This window comes from Struthio camelus, chromosome 1 (assembly GCF_040807025.1).
Source record: "Struthio camelus isolate bStrCam1 chromosome 1, bStrCam1.hap1, whole genome shotgun sequence".
NCBI lineage: Eukaryota > Metazoa > Chordata > Aves > Struthioniformes > Struthionidae > Struthio > Struthio camelus.
In genome coordinates this window covers 210,028,658-210,046,350 of record NC_090942.1, presented here as the reverse complement: position 1 = coordinate 210,046,350, position 17,693 = coordinate 210,028,658, and the positions used below count along the sequence as shown (strand labels likewise).

General features: G+C 37.6%; 1 protein-coding gene across 5 annotated transcripts in view; it reads left to right on the top strand.

Moving 5' to 3' along the window:
* The window catches only part of CNTN5 (contactin 5), a 656,947-nt gene that overhangs the window by 285,534 nt on the left and 353,720 nt on the right, over positions 1–17,693 (top strand). For all 5 annotated transcript variants that reach the window (XM_068930406.1, XM_068930402.1, XM_068930403.1 and 2 more), the window contains one exon: positions 13,263–13,392. In XM_068930406.1, coding sequence (XP_068786507.1) covers positions 13,335–13,392 — 58 coding nt within the window. In that variant the 5' untranslated portion in view covers positions 13,263–13,334. The remainder of the gene's footprint in view (positions 1–13,262; positions 13,393–17,693) is intronic.

The following is a 17,693-nucleotide window of genomic DNA, read 5'->3' as shown; positions in this document are numbered from 1 at the left end:
GTGCAAAACTAACTTTGCACTGAGTTAAATATGAATGTATTGTGTGCGTTGGATGATTCAACAGCACTATGCTTATAACTGTTCTTGATTATATTTGAGTACTGACAAACCAATAGTGCAGAAGCCCGTTGTTACTTAATGTAGTGAGCTCTAAGGCAGGAGCCTCTGGGCTGAATGCTGAGTATTCATGTCACAGCTTCATTCATGACTGTTGCATTATGACAATTTACAGAGACAACAAACTTGATATTTTCTTCCATGTACTACTAACATCCAAAGTGATGGTTAACCCAGTGTCCTGGGTAAGTCTAATCTGCATGTGTATCAAAACAGCCTTTGCACTTTCAGTTTACAGTATTCTTAATTTCTGGCAATAAACCTGTGCATTCTCTAAAGCAAGGAGGAATTCTAGCTACTTCTTGGAAATAATCTACATTTCAGTAATTTCCTCGGAAGTGCTTTAAATAAAGGGTGGCAAGTCATACAGAAATGTGTGTGAGAAAGTAACCTCCAACTAATAGAAGACTTGCAACAACCACAGTAAACTTTTTTATGCAATGTAAAATTAAACTCTCTTATAAAAAAGTAAAAATATGAGCAAGTGTCAGCACCACTTACATTTTTCACTTCTTCTTTCATCAGCCCTTCATAATGAAGTCTTTCAAGTTTAATCTGCTTGTAAGACTTATGCTATCTGAGGACTGATCGAAATGAAAAAGATGACACGGTCTTCAGATAATGTATATAGGTGAACTTCACAGTAGGAGATATTTTAGTGTACGTAAAGAAAGCTGAAATGCTGTCATTCTGAACTACTGTGATTCTAAACGTTTACTGTAATTTTCCTTTAATGATCAGGAAAAAATCTCAATGAAAAATAATGAAGGCAGTGGTAACATGGAGAGAATTGTTAAAAAGAGGCAGCCAGGATGTCTGCCCTCCTGCTTTATCACTAATATTGCAGAAGGTTTTACATTATGGTATCTTGGGTTTCAAATTAAATGTCAAATTCAATTTGCCACTGGAAACATGAAGTGTGTGACTGCCCTTAGAGGGGTAACCTGGCAGCACAATTTCATAATTGGTGTCTGCCCTAATACCAAGCTAAAATACAGGAAGAGATGTTATTTGACTGCAGTCATGTCTTACACTTTACAAATAAACAATCAACCCCCAGACAGTCTAAAACAGATTTGGTTGAAATCTGAGCGCTGAATAAAGTTCACTAGCTTTGTTTAAAATCTTTAGGAAAATAATGTTAAATACAGTATGATAACAGATACAAACCTCCCTGATGGGATCATGCCACCGGTTATGTCTTTATGTCTCTGACATTTAGCTCATAATAGAATGATATTTGTGAAAGAAAATGAAGAGGTGCTTATTCCATTTAGAGTACTTTATTTTTTTCCTTTCTATTCAGATGAGCTCATGTTTTAATAATGAGATTTCTAATCTACTTTAATATCCTATCATTATATCTTAGTGAGCTATCTGCTGTATAAGTATTAATAGTGAGGTATGTTTAAATATAAAAATGCATCCTTAAACATCTAGACATTTTTAGTGCTGGTTGTAATTAGAAAGTTAAGAAACATGTGCAATTAAATATGCTCGTAAAAAAAAAGAGAAAACAGATACAACTCTGTAGCACTAGTCAATTTGTTTCATCATTAATATTCTTCAGTATGGCATTTTAAAAATGTATTGCAATGTTTCAAGTGCAAAATAGCTAGGAGCAAAATTACTAACATCGAAATCACCATAACTGTTTTAGAGCAGCAATTGACTGCTTTAAGAATCTTCTGCAGGATAATTTTATCCTTACAGATGAATTTTTAAATTCTGTATATTTATCTATAGTTCTAATAGCAAAGTTTCAAAGATAATTTATTTTTCCCTGTAGATTAAATAAATTATTTCCTATCCCAAGATCAGGTCACACTAAATATCTAGATTTATATTTTTAATGCTAGAAAAAAAGTATTAATAATGATGAGATAGTCTAATCCAACCATCTAAATAAAACAAATCAGATTTTATAGCTTTTTAAAAATTAATCAGAATAGCTTGACATTGACCTAAACTTTATATTTCAAAACTACATTCAACATTTTTTTGAACTGGTTTCAGAAGTATCTAAAGTGACTTGTGTTTTTTAAGCTTAGGAAACTTTTATCCCATCTTGAATTGAAGATGTGACCATTTTGACCTGTTTCATTTATGTACAGAATCCTCTTTTCTAAAAATATATGCAGGAACACCTTTGTGCTGATGCAAAATCCTTGTAAAATGGATATGTACAGGGGTCTGTACATGTAGTTCACCTTAAGCTGGAGAACGTATTTTTTATTCTCTTTCTAAAAGAATAGTAGAAAAATTGCAAAAAGAAAATAAATCTATATTTGAAAAGAAAGTAGTGTTTTATTTAGAGGATTTTTTAGCTAAAATTTTGTATTACTTTGATCTTGCATTGTATTAACCTCAAAAAATCTTTGACTAATTTGGACTGTCATATGTCAAAACCAGTCTGGTTACATAAACCCAAGGACAGAACAAACTTGAAATGTGCTGCAGTGGCTAACACATGTATTGACCTGGAGCTCAAGGCTAAGAAGTCAAGACAAGTTTTCTGCATAATACAGTAATGTTTATAATTTGTGGACTGGCACAGAGAGAGAGAGCCTTAATATATCCTCTCTGACTGATTGTTCATATATAACCTGTTCGTGTACAGACTGCTCTCTGTGCCTCCCAGCCTCTCCATGCATAGAGCACCCTCTCCCACTCCCTGCACGTGGCCTATATCCTCTCTTCCCCAAAATCCTTCTGACAGGCTGATAGCACCATGTAAGGCCCATATGCAGAAGGCGGCAATCTGGGTACTGAAGGATCTTACTTCGTCCTTTACATACCTTTGGTAACCAGCACTGCACCTTCCTGGCTGCTCTGTGAAGTGAATAGGTCTCTCATGTCTTAGGCACAGAAAATGTATTGATCTTTTCCATGTGCAGTATTGAAAACACTGCTGCATAATACACCCTGTTATGCCACAGCTGATTTGTCTGGAAGTGAGCATATAAATAAACTGAATTTACAGGTCCACAGAAAGATGATGTCCACTACTACTCTGCATAACACTTGCACAAGCTGCAGTTTTTTATGTCCTTGTAGAGAGCTGAGTGATGATGCTGTTTTATGCATAATATCATTAGTCTGGCAGTTGTATTAAGTGGAAGGCTTATACTATCCTTATTTTTACTGGTTGATATAACACCAGCTGCAAGTGGCAGTCAAGAATATTTGCTTAATTGCAGTCATCTTCACTCTTGGCACTAGCTGGCCACTGCAAAAATGAGTCCAAGATCAGCTACTCCTCTACGTATTATAGGTAGATCTACAGAGTACAGCTGAGAGACAAAACAGCAGCAGTATCATACTGGTCCTGCCGCAGTCCTTAATCTCCCTGCTTGACAGAGTAAAGACAATTTCCAGGTGTGATTACTCTGGCACATCTTAGGATCTCCTGATAGAATATAAAAATAAATAAATTGATCTGAGAAGAGATGCATAAAAATATTTTTTTCCCCTGAATTTTTGGTTGTAAAGAAATCAAGTCCAATACTTATAATGCAGGCTGAGGGCAGGTCCACAAATTCTACAGCGGTTCAGCCTTGATCTTCTCAAGTTCTCTGAAGGTATCGGTGGGCCAACGTAAAACTACATGAATATATTACCTGAGTGAGTACAGCAGAATTCTGAAGAATGTTTCCCACAGAGGAAGGTAATCTTATTTCAAGTGCTTTGGCCTACGAGCCAAATGACATCAGTTCAATTTTTTTAGCTCCTGTGGAAACTGCATATTGAGCTTGAACAAATGATTGAAGAGTGAGCTGATCTCACTCAGCTTTAGCCATCGGAAAGTTAATTTTATACTTTAAAGTAGCTGCCTAGTCTTCTGCTGCAAACAGCTTCCTATTACAGTTAGCAAAGAGAATGAGGTTGTTTATCTCAGTCCAAAATAGCTATCCAAAATGGTTTGAATGAGTTATTCTTAAAGTTGCCTGTTTCTTTTCATTGACTAACAAGAAAGCTTAAATAAGTAACTTCTGGAAGGTGAAATTATTTGTAATTTCTCTTCTATATTCTTTAGTTCCAACCAGTTGAATGTGATTAATATTGATACAACTGAAAAAAAGGGGTTGAGGATAGTGTCATAAATGCTTGTGAGACTTTTAGAAATAACTGTTATTAGGAAGTTCATGCAAGTAACCAGAGAGTGTAACAAGCGTAGTTGTGGACTAATCATCTATGTTAGCTTCAGTCTAGGTTTTGAGAAACTTGAAAAAATCACACAGGTGGGGTGGATTTGTGTTGCAGCCCTCACTCACATACCTAAACAGCAGCAGTGAGGCTCTTTAAAATGCTTCATCCCCAGCAACTCTTTGTTCTCCATAATGCTAAAATGGGAGCTGAAAGCTGGAGAGTCTGGGATCGATACAGTAGTAGAGTGATGCACCTGTTTGAAGTACCCGTTACCTACAGGCATATCCAGAGTCACTCGACCTGCCCTGAGCAGTGCACTAATTTTTTCTCAGTGTGTTCAGGTGAACGCATCCAGATAGCAATACCTCATTACTGATAGCATAGAGCAGCTGGGAGCTACTTCTGCCACCTCCACCTTCCCCAGTGCACGATGATGACATTTTACCAATCATCTCATTTGCAGTGAGACTACTAAAATAGGATCCAGCCCCCTCTGGCAGCTAACGCAGGATGATTGCTGAACTAATTCAACATTAAATTGGTCTTCTGGGTTAAATGATTTTGTTAATCTCCACCTCATTAGTAGCTGGTTTGCTAAAAAAGTAATTTTAAAAGCGGTGAAAATGCAGTCATTTACCTCTTTTTTAAAATATATATGTGAAAAGGCAGCAATCTGAGTGCTCACTGAGTGGTATAGAAACTAACTGGTCCGCACTTCAGAAATAGCTAACTTACTTCTTTTGTGCCATAATATTCTCTGCTTCTTCCTAGAACTTGACTAGTATCCTTGAAAGCTATATTAACATCACAGATTAAAATAATAATAATGATAATAATTTGGATATTGAAAGTCCGGACTGCTTACCAGGAAGAACCTGACCATAAAAGGTTCCAGTCCAAAATAAAATTTTAATATTGTCAGCAGTAAATTAAGTGTTCGTAAAACAATTAAGATGTACCCCTGCTAAAACTTATGCTTTATTAAATTTTCTTCACAATATGTTGAACTATTATTAAACCTTGAAATTAAATGATATTCCCTTGGAACAACAATCAGTCCTACAAGACATCATGCTGTTTACATTGGCTTAATGTCATTTCACTTTCATATGTCCTGTAACAAATTCCACTGATATTTCACTGTAAAAATGTCTATGGTATGACTTTTATCAAATATTAACTTAATATAATTTTGTTAAATTTAAGCCAGTTTGCAAATAGTATTGTAAAAAAGACTTTGGACTGAGCAAATTAATTCTTTACTGAAAGCAAGCAGGCAGATGAACCCAATAGCGGTTATAGTCAGAATATCCAGTGTCTGTGATAATCATGGTCTAAGAGTTCATTTCTTAAGTAAATATATCATCAAGGAACTCTCAACAGGTAAGTTCTTTCTAAAAATTTCCAGCCAAAATATCTCCTCTGTTGATGATGAACTTTGTAACTAACTTCGTGGATTGAATGTTGCCTGCCCTGATACCCGTGGGCACAAGGAAACCTGGAAGGTCCTGAACATCCTGAACAGTTGACTGTGGCAGTTAGATTCACGTCTTCCAAGTCCTGATCGAAGCGAAGGCTGTGCAGGGTATAGAGACTTCTGTGTTGATCGGAAGGCTTTATTTCAGGACTTGAAACAATGGAGCTTTAAATCTGACCTTAGTCTTTTCCCAAGAGTATAACCGGCCTTATATAGAAACTCTAGGCAGTGATACTTAGCTCATTATATTTATTAATTTCATACTTTTAACACTTTGAAGAGCATTATTAGCAGTTGAGTTGCTCCTTAAACCAACATCCTCCACTTCCTAAATGGGAAGAAAAATACTTCCTAAAAATACTATCTAAAATCATCGGTAGTATATCTATTCTTTGTGGGTTATGCTGCTCTCTACTATTCCTTTCCAAATCAGATATGTGAGTAACAATAGCTCAATTTCTTACTCTCTTCATTTTCTGCTCTTCCAAATCCCTGCAGAACATCAGTATCATTTCCTACTAGTTATTTCTTCATTATCAGGGAACATATTACTTTTTTTCTTAAGCAATTAGAAAATTATTTCTATTTGAAGTATCAGTGATCTGAGCTTTTTTATAATGTATATTAATACAGGAAAAATAAATGTCACATAGAAAACTTTTTTTCTTCGGACAAGTCACATCCCCTCCTCTGAGCAGTGTAGTCACTGCAGAGCGAAAGACTTGTCTCTGCTTTGAGAGATGATGTGGATTTAAGTAATCATCCCTTTCATGCTGATACAAATAAACTCATAAATGATGGAAAAAGGAAATGAGGTAGCAGTAATGGAAAAAAGCACTTTGTTATCAGTATGAGAGTGTCTGTGATAAAAGCTTCACTTCTTAACAGCTTTCGTTTAAAAAAACAACCCTTTGTAGCTGCATATAAATTTATCTTAAGTACCAGAAAACAAATATTAATGATAGGGGGTATTGTTTTTATTAAAAAGACCATGATTTTACCAGGTTCAAGCTTCTTGAACACTGATGTTGAAAACATTGTCTTAGTACTCATGCTCCAAGTATTCATATGCTTTTCAGAGTCAGAACCAGAAGACAGTATGGTATCCGGTCTGTCACTACTAGCCAAAAGAATTCATTAAAGCATATGGAACAGTGAATGCTTTAATAAAGTGTCTACCATCAGCACACAGAATTAAAACAAATTGCAAAGAAATTTGGCAGAAATTCTGGGGAAAAACAAAAAAAAGCCCTATAGATAGTACCCTGTGGAAATCGAAAACTGCTTCTGTTAATTCTTTGTGCAGAACAGGAAGTTAAATTTGTTGGATAAATTACTGACTGTACATTATATGCAGCTAATTTATTTGAGATTATTGGTTTATATAAATTTCCAGTAGGGAAAAATTCACATCTTCCTTATCCAGAAAAGTGTTTGCAGAATCTGCATATTTTGGGAAGAGATCAGAATAAGCACACAACAGGAAAAAAAAACAAATTCCATCCTTACTTTTAGAAACTAATAAAAGGACTGCAGAGTTTATACAAATCATGCTACTATGCAAAAGAGGTTTATACAACATATTATGGTCTGGATAACTTCATTTTCTTTCCTCACACTGTACTACCGATGAAGTCAATGAACTGTTCGAAACAGGCCACTTGAATTTTGGTACAATCCAAATTTATATTTTGCAAAAGAAGTTGGTGTTTAGCTGGAATGATTTTAAAAGCCCTTTTAGGCAGCATCTGATTGATGGGTCTGTTCTTCAGCTGTACTCTTTTCACATAGTAAGTAACTCTATATTCTACTCTATACTCTCAGGGTTATATTGCAAATGCTTGCTTAACGGATTCCAATCCCTAGGCTGGAGATAGCCAGGACTAGCAAAAAATTATCCAAAAAAGTTAACAAGATTGCTCAGACCAAAAAGAGCTAAACATTGCTTGTATGTGTGCCCGTATACCACTTTCAGTTATAGGAATGAGCCCTTTCTCCCCAGACTTAAGAGAATATTCAAAAAATACTTTTAAAGCAATTGCAGTACTTATATCCTTTTTTCTTTGTCTTATTTTTAGAGTTCTTTTTTCCTAATAGATTTAGTGCAAGGTCAATCTTTTCGTTATAAACATACAGAAATACTTCATTTACCTAATTCTTATGTTATTCAGAGACTCTTTAAAAGTGAGAGCCTACTTATCTAAAAGATCAAATGACAAAGACATGAGTACACTCCTTCACTAATTCTAGGTCAGAGAAGATTAGAATATTTCTTGTACGTAGAATTTTCATCCTCTTTTCTATACTATTTCATAGAAAGCGCCTTTTCTTGCACGTAGTATTCACATCCTGCATTCAATATGGTAGTCCCATGTGCAATATCAAAGTCTGCCAGAGAACATGCAGAAGGCACTGTGCTCATCCATTGTTAGATGTACTATATCCCATTATGTTGCCATGTATTCCATTTGCCCATATGGTCAGCAAAATGTTTGCCAGCTCTCTTTCACTGAAGAAACAAGAAATATAGAAAATGATCGAAAAGGGTAGCTGGAGAAGCAGGTTATGTATATAAAATTCCTGGACGTGGTTGGGTAGTACACAGAGAGCAGCCAAAGGAAATTTAAGTAAAGGTGCGAGATCCTTTCATTATTATAATACTCACGATTTCTAGGTAGACTTTTAAAACGGTATGAGGTGGCATATTCTTTCCTTGCTTGTTTTTCTGACAATTCTCCTACTGAGATAAACCAACATATTTACACAACATCCTAATAGGAAGGTCAGTGTCCAACATTTATGACTTAATTCAGAACATCCCCCTGTCATTGTGCTCTCCTTTTACATTTTAATACGCCTGTGAAGCAGGATTGAATTTTGCTTTACACTGATAGGGTCAGGTTATGTAGGTCACAATTAAAAGGCGTCACTTAGGATTTATTGTAACTATTTTTCTCAGCTCTGGTGCTGACTGTCATAGCTCTGCTTTCTTTAATGAAACTTTCATTATAAATATGTCCTCTTTTCCAGAAAGTTTAAAATCATAATATTTCAAGTAGCTGATGAGAAAGCTGTTTGAGTTTATCTTTTATTATGATGTTCCCATTGCTCAGCTTCAGTTATTCCGCATCCTTTTTTCTGCTCTAAAGTATGTTGTTAGATTATTTACGATGATTGTCTGCATAGTGCAGACCATACAATTTCATCTATCTGCTCTTCTGTATTTCACCTGCACTTGTTTCAAATGAAAATGTCTACTTTAACATATTCTCTAGAAAAAAGCCAAGAATATTGTTTATATAGAGACTGACACCAGTTGCAACCTTTAATATATTCTTTTTTAATGTGACTCAATAAGCATAATAGTACCTTAGTAATAGTAACAAACTCACACTTTAACGCTGGAAATTTTGATCTAGTATCCCTGTTTATGCAATACAGGAATCATAACATTTACTTATAATTTCTGTATCGTACCATTACAAAAACAGTTGAAGAGAAGTGAGGAAGAAACAAAGGAGAAGAAAGTGTAGCAAAGTCGGGGCAGGGTAGAGCTTTGCTCTACCCTAACAAATTTGCTCTACCCTAAACTTGCTCTACCCTTTGCTCTACCCTAACAAATGGACTTCAGGAGAGCTGACTTTGGCCTCTTCGGGGACCTACTTAGGGGAATCTCCTGGGGTAGGGCCCTAGAAGGAAGAGGGGTCCAAGAGAGCTGGTTAATATTCAAGCGTCACTTCCTCCAGGCTCAGGATCAGTGCATCCCTCTGAGGAAGAAGTTCAGCAAAGCGGGCAGGAGACCTGCATGGATGAGCAAGGAACTGCTGGCCAAACTCCAGCAGAAGAAGGAAGTGTACAGAATGTGGAAAAGGGGACAGGCCACTCGGGAGGAATACAGGGACGTTGTCAGAGCGTGCAGGGATGCGACAAGGAAGGCTAAGGCCCAGTTGGAATTAAATCTGGCAAGGGATGTCAAGGACAACAAGAAGGCCTTCTTCAAATACATCAATAGCAAAAGGAAGACTAGGGAAAACGTGGGCCCGCTGCTGAAAGGGGCGGGTGCCCTGGTGACAAAGGATACAGAGAAGGCAGAGTTATTGAATGCCTTCTTTGCTTCTGTCTTCACTGCTAAGGCCAGTCCTGAGGAATTCCAGACCTTGGAGACAAGAGAGGAAGGCTGGAGAAAGGAAGACTCTCCCTTGGTTGAGGAGGATCGGGTTAGAGATCTTTTGTCCAAACTTGACATCCACAAATCCATGGGCCCCGATGGGATGCACCCACGAGTGCTGAGGGAGCTGGCGGATGTTATCGCTAGGCCACTCTCCATCATCTTTGAAAGGTCCTGGAGATCAGGAGAGGTGCCTGAGGCCTGGAAGAAAGCCAATGTCACCCCAGTCTTCCAAAAGGGCAAGAAGGAGGAGCCAGGAAACTACAGGCCTGTCAGCCTCACCTCCATCCCTGCAAAGGTGATGGAACAGCTCATCCTGGAGGTCATCGCTAAGCATCTGGAGGACAAGAAGGTGATCAGGAGTAGTCAGCATGGATTCACCAAAGGGAAATCATGCTTGACCAATCTGATAGCCTTCTATGACAGAATGACTGGCTGGGTAGATGAGGGCAGAGCAGTGGATGTTGTCTTTCTGGACTTCAGCAAGGCTTTTGACACTGTCTCCTATCACATCCTCCTAGGTAAGCTCAGGAAGTGTGGGCTAGATGAGTGGACGGTGAGGTGGCTTGAGAACTGGCTGGATGGCCGAGCTCAGAGGGTTGTGGTGAATGGCGCAGAGTCAAGTTGGAGGCCTGTGGCTAGTGGTGTCCCGCAGGGGTCAGTCCTGGGCCCAGTCTTGTTCAATATATTCATCAATGACCTGGAGGAAGGCACAGAGTGCACCCTCTGCAAGTTTGCTGATGATACTAAACTGGGGGGAGTGGCTAACACACCAGAAGACTGTGCTGCCATTCAGAGGGACCTGGACAGGCTGGAGAGGTGGGCCGAGAGGAACCTCATGAAGTTCAACAAAGGCAAGTGCAAGGTCCTGCACCTAGGCAGGAATAATCCCATGCACCAGTACAGGCTGGGGACTGACCTGTTGGAAAGTAGCTCTGCCGAGAAGGACCTGGGAGTGCTGGTGGACAACAAGTTAAACATGAGGCAGCAGTGTGCCCTTGTGGCCAAGAAGGCCAATGGGATCCTGGGGTGCATTAGGCAGAGTGTTGCCAGCAGGTCGAGGGAGGTGATCCTGCCCCTCTATTCAGCCCTGGTGAGGCCTCACCTGGAGTACTGTGTCCAGTTCTGGGCTCCCCAGTACAAGAGAGACATGGCACTCCTGGAGAGAGTCCAGCGGAGGGCTACCAAGATGATTAGAGGGCTGGAGCATCTCTCCTATGAAGAAAGACTGCAAGAGCTGGGCCTGTTCAGCCTGGAGAAGAGAAGATTGAGAGGGGATCTCATCAACGTGTACAAGTATCTGAAGGGGGAGTGTCAAGAGGATGAGGCCAGCCTCTTCTCCGTGGTGCCCAGCAACAGGACAAGAGGCAATGGGCAGAAACTGAACCACAGGAAGTTCCATCTGAACCTGAGAAAGAACTTCTTCACTGTGAGGGTGACAGAGCATTGGAACAGGTTGCCCAGAGGGGTGGTGGAGTCTCCTTCGCTGGAGATATTCAAAAGCCGTCTGGAAGTGATCCTGGGCAATATGCTCTAGGTGACCCTGCTTGAGCAGGGAGGTTGGACTAGATGATCTCCAGAGGTCCCTTCCAACCTAAACGATTCTGTGATTCTGTGATTCTGTGAAATATGGCCATAAGGGAAAAAATTAAATATTAATGAAAATACTTATTTCCCAAAGGCCTGACCAGCAAAGAAGGCTGAAAGAGATAACTCGCTAACCAAAGGAACACACTGGCTGAAAAACAGATTATCACTGAAGTGAAAAACCAAGGCAGCTGACATTAATAATTAACTTAGAAGGTTTCCTGTGGAGGTTTAGATGAGCTACAGGCACTATGTGTAAAGTTCCTTGACTACCAGATTGTTATGTCCTATTTCAGAGAAGCTCATATTAACATGTACAACCTATATTAAGTTTGCCTGGTCTAAGTTACCTGGCAGGAAGTTCCCAGTCCTAATTGGAAATTTTTATCTGTGCTGAAAGCTGTACCTGCTGTGCTATAGAAATGAAAGCTGACGGGCTACACCTTGAGATGGTGGTGGGAATCGCTCTGCCAGTGCCTAAATAGATGCTCTTATCTCATGCTCACACTGTGTGCTTCTCTGTGCCTCTCACATGTTTGTCCTTATATGCACGGGAAGGACTGTCAGAGTAGGTTGCAATGTCAGATGCTCAGAGAGGAGGGGAAATGGAATAATATAATGAGAACTTGAGCTTGCGTAATGAAACCGTTTTTTTTTTCTCCACTGTATTGAGCTTTGCCTCTGCATACTTGTGAATGTGACTATTCTCGCACACAGGATAGATCACCCAAAGCAGCAGCTGTGGCAGGTAACTAAGCAGTCTGATTGTAATCTGGAGGAGCCACATTATCCCTAAAAGGAAGCTAGTAGGGGAACAAAGCCAGATTCTCCTTTGTCGTCTCATGCTTCAGGAATTTGTCCTGCCCTCAGGGGTTATGGTGGTGGCTGTGGGTCGCAGCCCGGAAGGGCTGAAAGTTCCCTGGTCGTGGAGAAAAGGATCTCAGAGGTTTCCTACACAAATATAACATACCAAGTATAGAAAAGGAACTTTATCTTTGTAACTTAATGTTTCTCTAGTCAAATACCACACTCATGTCCATACATATTCAGATGAAGCTGCTCATATTTTGGACTGGGTTTTCAACTGTTGAAAACAAACCTATGGCATGTTAATGTTACTGATTTTACCAATGCAATAGGTAAAAACACAGAGATCAAACATACATTGTGCTAATATGTAGTGTGCTAGTCATGCGATAGATAAGAAGGAAAAATGTATTGTAGAGAAAAATAAGAATAATCTGTTCTGAGTAAATAGCAGTTGTTCAAATGTACTAGTAGATGCTTTACACAGTAAGCGAACTGGAAGAGATTAGAACCTATTTCAACCCAATTTGCAGGTAGTGAAAGTGTCTGAATTTTGCTAGAGCAGGTTATTCTTTTTGGTGTGGTTTGATTTTTCTTTTTTTTATGCTTTATAACAAGTATCAGCATCTTACATCAGGAAATAAAGAAAACATGCTAAGCTATGTGCTTGAAATAGGCCTGCTGTGAAAGGCACGTGTACAAAATCCATACAGCTTTGGTGTGATATCCATCCATAACATGCAGAACACTGCCACAGACGTTTCAGCTACCCATTAACATGGGTAACTACTGGAACAAAATTCCTCTGAGAACCTGTCAGAATACCTTGCATATCAGGAGCTCTTTGGAACTAGACTTTTAATTGCATTAGGACTCGCTTTGTCTTTTGAATTGTCTATCATATTACTGTAAGATATTTTTAATTTTCCTAACAGAGATTTTTCTTTGTATAACCAGGGTAAGCTTTAATGAAGAAACGTCAACGTTGCTAACAATTGCGCGAAGAGGGACTGAAGACCTTTGCGACCAATGATGTGGTTGTCATGGAAACTGTTTCTGTTTCTGTCGCTCACTGGGTGTCTTTCAGGTAAAAGCAAACAAAACCAAGAAAACTCTGCTTATTGTTTCCACACTTTTTAACGTAAAATAGAAATAGGGAGATGTAAAAGCATGCCAGAGAAAATCGACATCGTTATTAAAACTATTTGTCTAAATCCTGAAACTGTAAGAATTTATAAATAAGAGATTTACAAGTGTCTTTACATCTGCCTTTAATTTGTAGGTAAAACTGAGTAGCATTAAGAACGAAGGGAAGGTGGAGCAGCTGCACATCTAATTTGAAAAGACAATGCTAACTTTATTATTAGAAAGGGGGAAAAATTATTTGGAAAATGATTGATTAGCAAAGCATTTTCCTAAAGACTAACAGCAGCAGAATTGTTTGATGATTTGCCGTCTGCAAAATTCTTACCATGTCCTGATTTTTCAAACTATTTATCAAGTTACTTTTTCCTTTCTTAACACCGTATGGGGTTTATTGATTATTCTGACTTTCGTCTGTGTACTCAGTGTATTTCTTTTGCAGTCTTATTTTTCCTGTGGCATTAGCTTAGTTGGCATTATCTTTTTAAGTAATAAAATGAGTTAATCAATAATCAATAATAACTGGCTTCCCACATGAAAATCCTTGTAATTTGATAGCATATTGTCTCTAATTGATCTTTTTGCTGGTGCATTTTCTTAATGCTGCCCCTTATACTGTCTGTCAAAAGTTTACCAAGCCACCTTCTCCTCAAATTCTTCCAAAGCTTAGTGATTTTTTGACACCATGAGAACAAATTGCGTAATAGACAATTAAATGAAATTTGAGAATTTGTTAAAATACTGTGGTATTGGAGGTAGGAATGTAAACAGAGAGTCTGGGAATGGATATCAGTGAATGTGCATTTGATCTATATGTAACGTGGCTTAATCTAGTATGTTTTTTCTCATATAGCTTGATTATCTTGTGTTTTCTAAGTCCATTTTTCATGATCCTAGAACTTTGGAACAGGGATTTTGTTTTTTTTTCCTATATCGTTAGGCATGCTATCAGTCTTGGTAACATTTGTATTTTGGTAATTCTAGATTCTAGAAGTAGAGTCATACAGCCACCATCTATTAATGTAATTTTATTTCTCTTAAGTTGAAAACTATGCTTTTTATTGTTTCGGTTTCCAAGAACTTTGACACAAAATCGAGGAACATTTTGGAAGTTCATATCTAGAATTCCTACTTAAGAATTATGTCTTCAAAATTGCAGTCTTTATGATTAAAAAGTCAACATTTAGCAGTAGGTATTATATAGTGAAATTAACGTGTCTGAGTCTGTAATTGGTTTCACATGGCTGGAATTTCTTTACCATCTTTTAAGTCAGCTGTGGTTAAAAAGAATGCCTGTAAGTGGTAGTGTTTGCTTCAAACAGGACTAACTAAGCCCACACCACACTATAACATGTTGCAAAATTCTGCGATGCATTTCGTATACTGGAGAGTCCATATATTAGAATTCCATATACAGGAATGAGTTTCACCTGTTGTATCTGTCTCAGTCATTTTTCAGGTACGTCTACTAAATGAAAATCTTGCAAAGGCTTGAGAACATTAGCAGCGACCAACATTAACATAACGCTAAAATAAGAAGCTACTTTGGAATTTGAACTGGAAATCACTATTTACAGGAGTATTTTATTTAAGCAATATTATTATCCTGAAAACTCTTACCAGTCATTCAGCACTATGTTTAAATCAGGTTACTACTCCTCTTTTGTGTTAATTTTTTACTTATCCCTGAAACTTCCTGAAGCATTCCTCTTCTTACATTTCATAATTAGTCAGCTCGATCTCTGACCTGCTGTTGTTTTGGAATGTGACTTTTTATGATCCTTAAAGGATTATTCCATATTACTGGAGTAAAATTAGAGTCCTATTAGAAATCGTTTTTAACAATAGTACTTGTTTTCACATGCTGTTGCAGATATTGTGATAACACATGTGTTTTCTCGCATACATAAATAACTTTTAAAATAATTTCATTAATAACAATTACTCATTAGCAAATTTAATACTATGAGCTGAAATTAATCAAAGATAACAAAATTGAATTCAAAGTTGTTTTGATTAGATTGTCAACGTAACTAGTAATTTCCTGTCACCGTACCTTTCACATTTGATTCTATCATTCTGCATTTGTAGCTGCTTTTATATTGCACTCACTACAACATGTTTATTGCTACAAATAGTTTCCAGACCTGACGCAATTCAATGTAGCCTGGTAAGTTAGACGCCTGAATGCACTGTTTTTAAAGATAGGGCAATAGGTATTGATGCTACTTCAGTTAGATAAAGTTCATTCAATTCCTGTTGTTTTGGGCTATGTTAAAATTCAGTACTTATCCATTAAATCATGAGATCATGGTATCATTCTTATCAGCAGCCAATGTTTGGAAGGGAGTACTACATTGTTATATTGATTTTTACAGTGGTAAGGGAAATCGTCCAAGAAGATGATGGATGGTCTTTCTAGTTTGTCTCAACTCTATTTTTCTATTATTTTTATCTTAAAGCTGGCCTAAGTATTTCAGGTATTGCTTATGCATTAAGGCATCCAAATGTGCTTGAGTAATGTGCAAAATGATTTGTGGGTGGACAAAAATGCACTTTTTGAATGCCAAACTAAGGGTTGAATTGTGTCTCTTACTCAAATTTAGTTATTTTAGCATAAGTAAAAAGTAGTCTTGGATTACAGATCACAGATGCCTGAGAAGGTTTATGTTTATGAAATGTTGACAATTAATAGAATTAAAGGAGGTCTTAGGATTGATACTTAGTCTTTTCTTATGGCAGATAATGTCTTTCCAGCCTAATTGGAGCTGAAGAAGAATTGGGATGCCATTTTAGATCTGTGGTCTGCTCGCTTCTGAGTCAATACTGGGAAAAAGAACTTGTGTTTTCTTGTTGGTTTTGATTTTTTTTTTCTTATGAGACTTTTCTGTAGAAAAAGAGAAGAGATTATTAAGGAATAACTGTTAAACTGAAGTTCAGAGTGGTCTTCTGCAACTGGTTAGCTTCGCGTAATATTTGAAGTGAATTCAGAGGGGGCTGGCCTAAATTTAAATTAAGTTAATTATAATTTAATTTGCTGTGGTAATGTTTAGCTTTACTGAGAGTTAAACAAGAAACACACAATTATAAATTGTATGTTTGAGGCACTTTAATTGGAATAGCAACAAATTACAAGGGTACATTGATTTATCCTTTCTGTGGAAACCCATAGAATGATATAGGATATGGCATAAAAAATTTTGTGTACTGGTTGATACACTCATCTCACATGTATTCTCGTATTTCTCGTGTGTTGTCATGAGATAATGTTTTGGACAACACTGTCCTATGTGCAACAGCATTGGGGTGCATGTTCCAGGATTGGGGACAGAGGATTTACTGGCCTGGATCCCCACGTTTGTTTGACGAATTGTTTTTATGTATATAGTAAAGATTGTTATTTTTGGTTCATATTGCTAACAGCTAAGCAAGAAATATCTTCTTTGGCTGAAGTTGCTAAGGTTTTTTTGCACTGATTCCTCAGAGAAGCTGGAATTGAATATAGCTGAAAGGTATTGTTCTAGAACAGTGCTCCCTAACCTTGGAATAAGACAAACAGGAATGTCTCTTTGTGTTTCAGTAGGAAGAGAAATATTTTTTTAAGAAGAACCAAAATCACATCAGATTATCAGCTCAGGGTTAATGGAAAAAGTGAGACCTTGGCTTTTATCTGACTACGTAAGATGTTTGACAAAAGCTGTCTTGAGAGTAGGGCTCCCTGCCGTTCTTTTTCATAATTATTGCTGCTTGTGACAAGGTGCTTCAAAGTTTAAAGATATTCTAAAGATTACATAATGCAGTCAATGGCATTTATAGAGTTCTGATTCTTTCTTAATCTAACACATATATCTAACATATACTTTATACCTTGTTGTGCCCCTGCCTATATAGCTACTTTTTCTCAGATGTTACTTGCTGCTTATTAGTTGGACAAAAGACTCATTTTATCAATAAGATTTTATAATCCATGGCAGCAATAAAACTGTGGGTATATCAAGAGTAGCAAGGCTTATCAAGATGGAGCCAGTACCTCTGAGATCCAGTAGTCACTGCTCATAGAGCTAAGTGAGAAAACACTTGTTTTTAAAACTCGTCTATATGTGCCGTTCTTTTATTTTAGTATACAACATTCTCGCTATCAAACAAAGACTCCCTAAATAGTGAATTTTCCTCTGTATCCCTCAGTATGATGCTCAAAATTAAAAACAGCATGACTTTTTCTGAACAGTTGCTTACATGGCATAC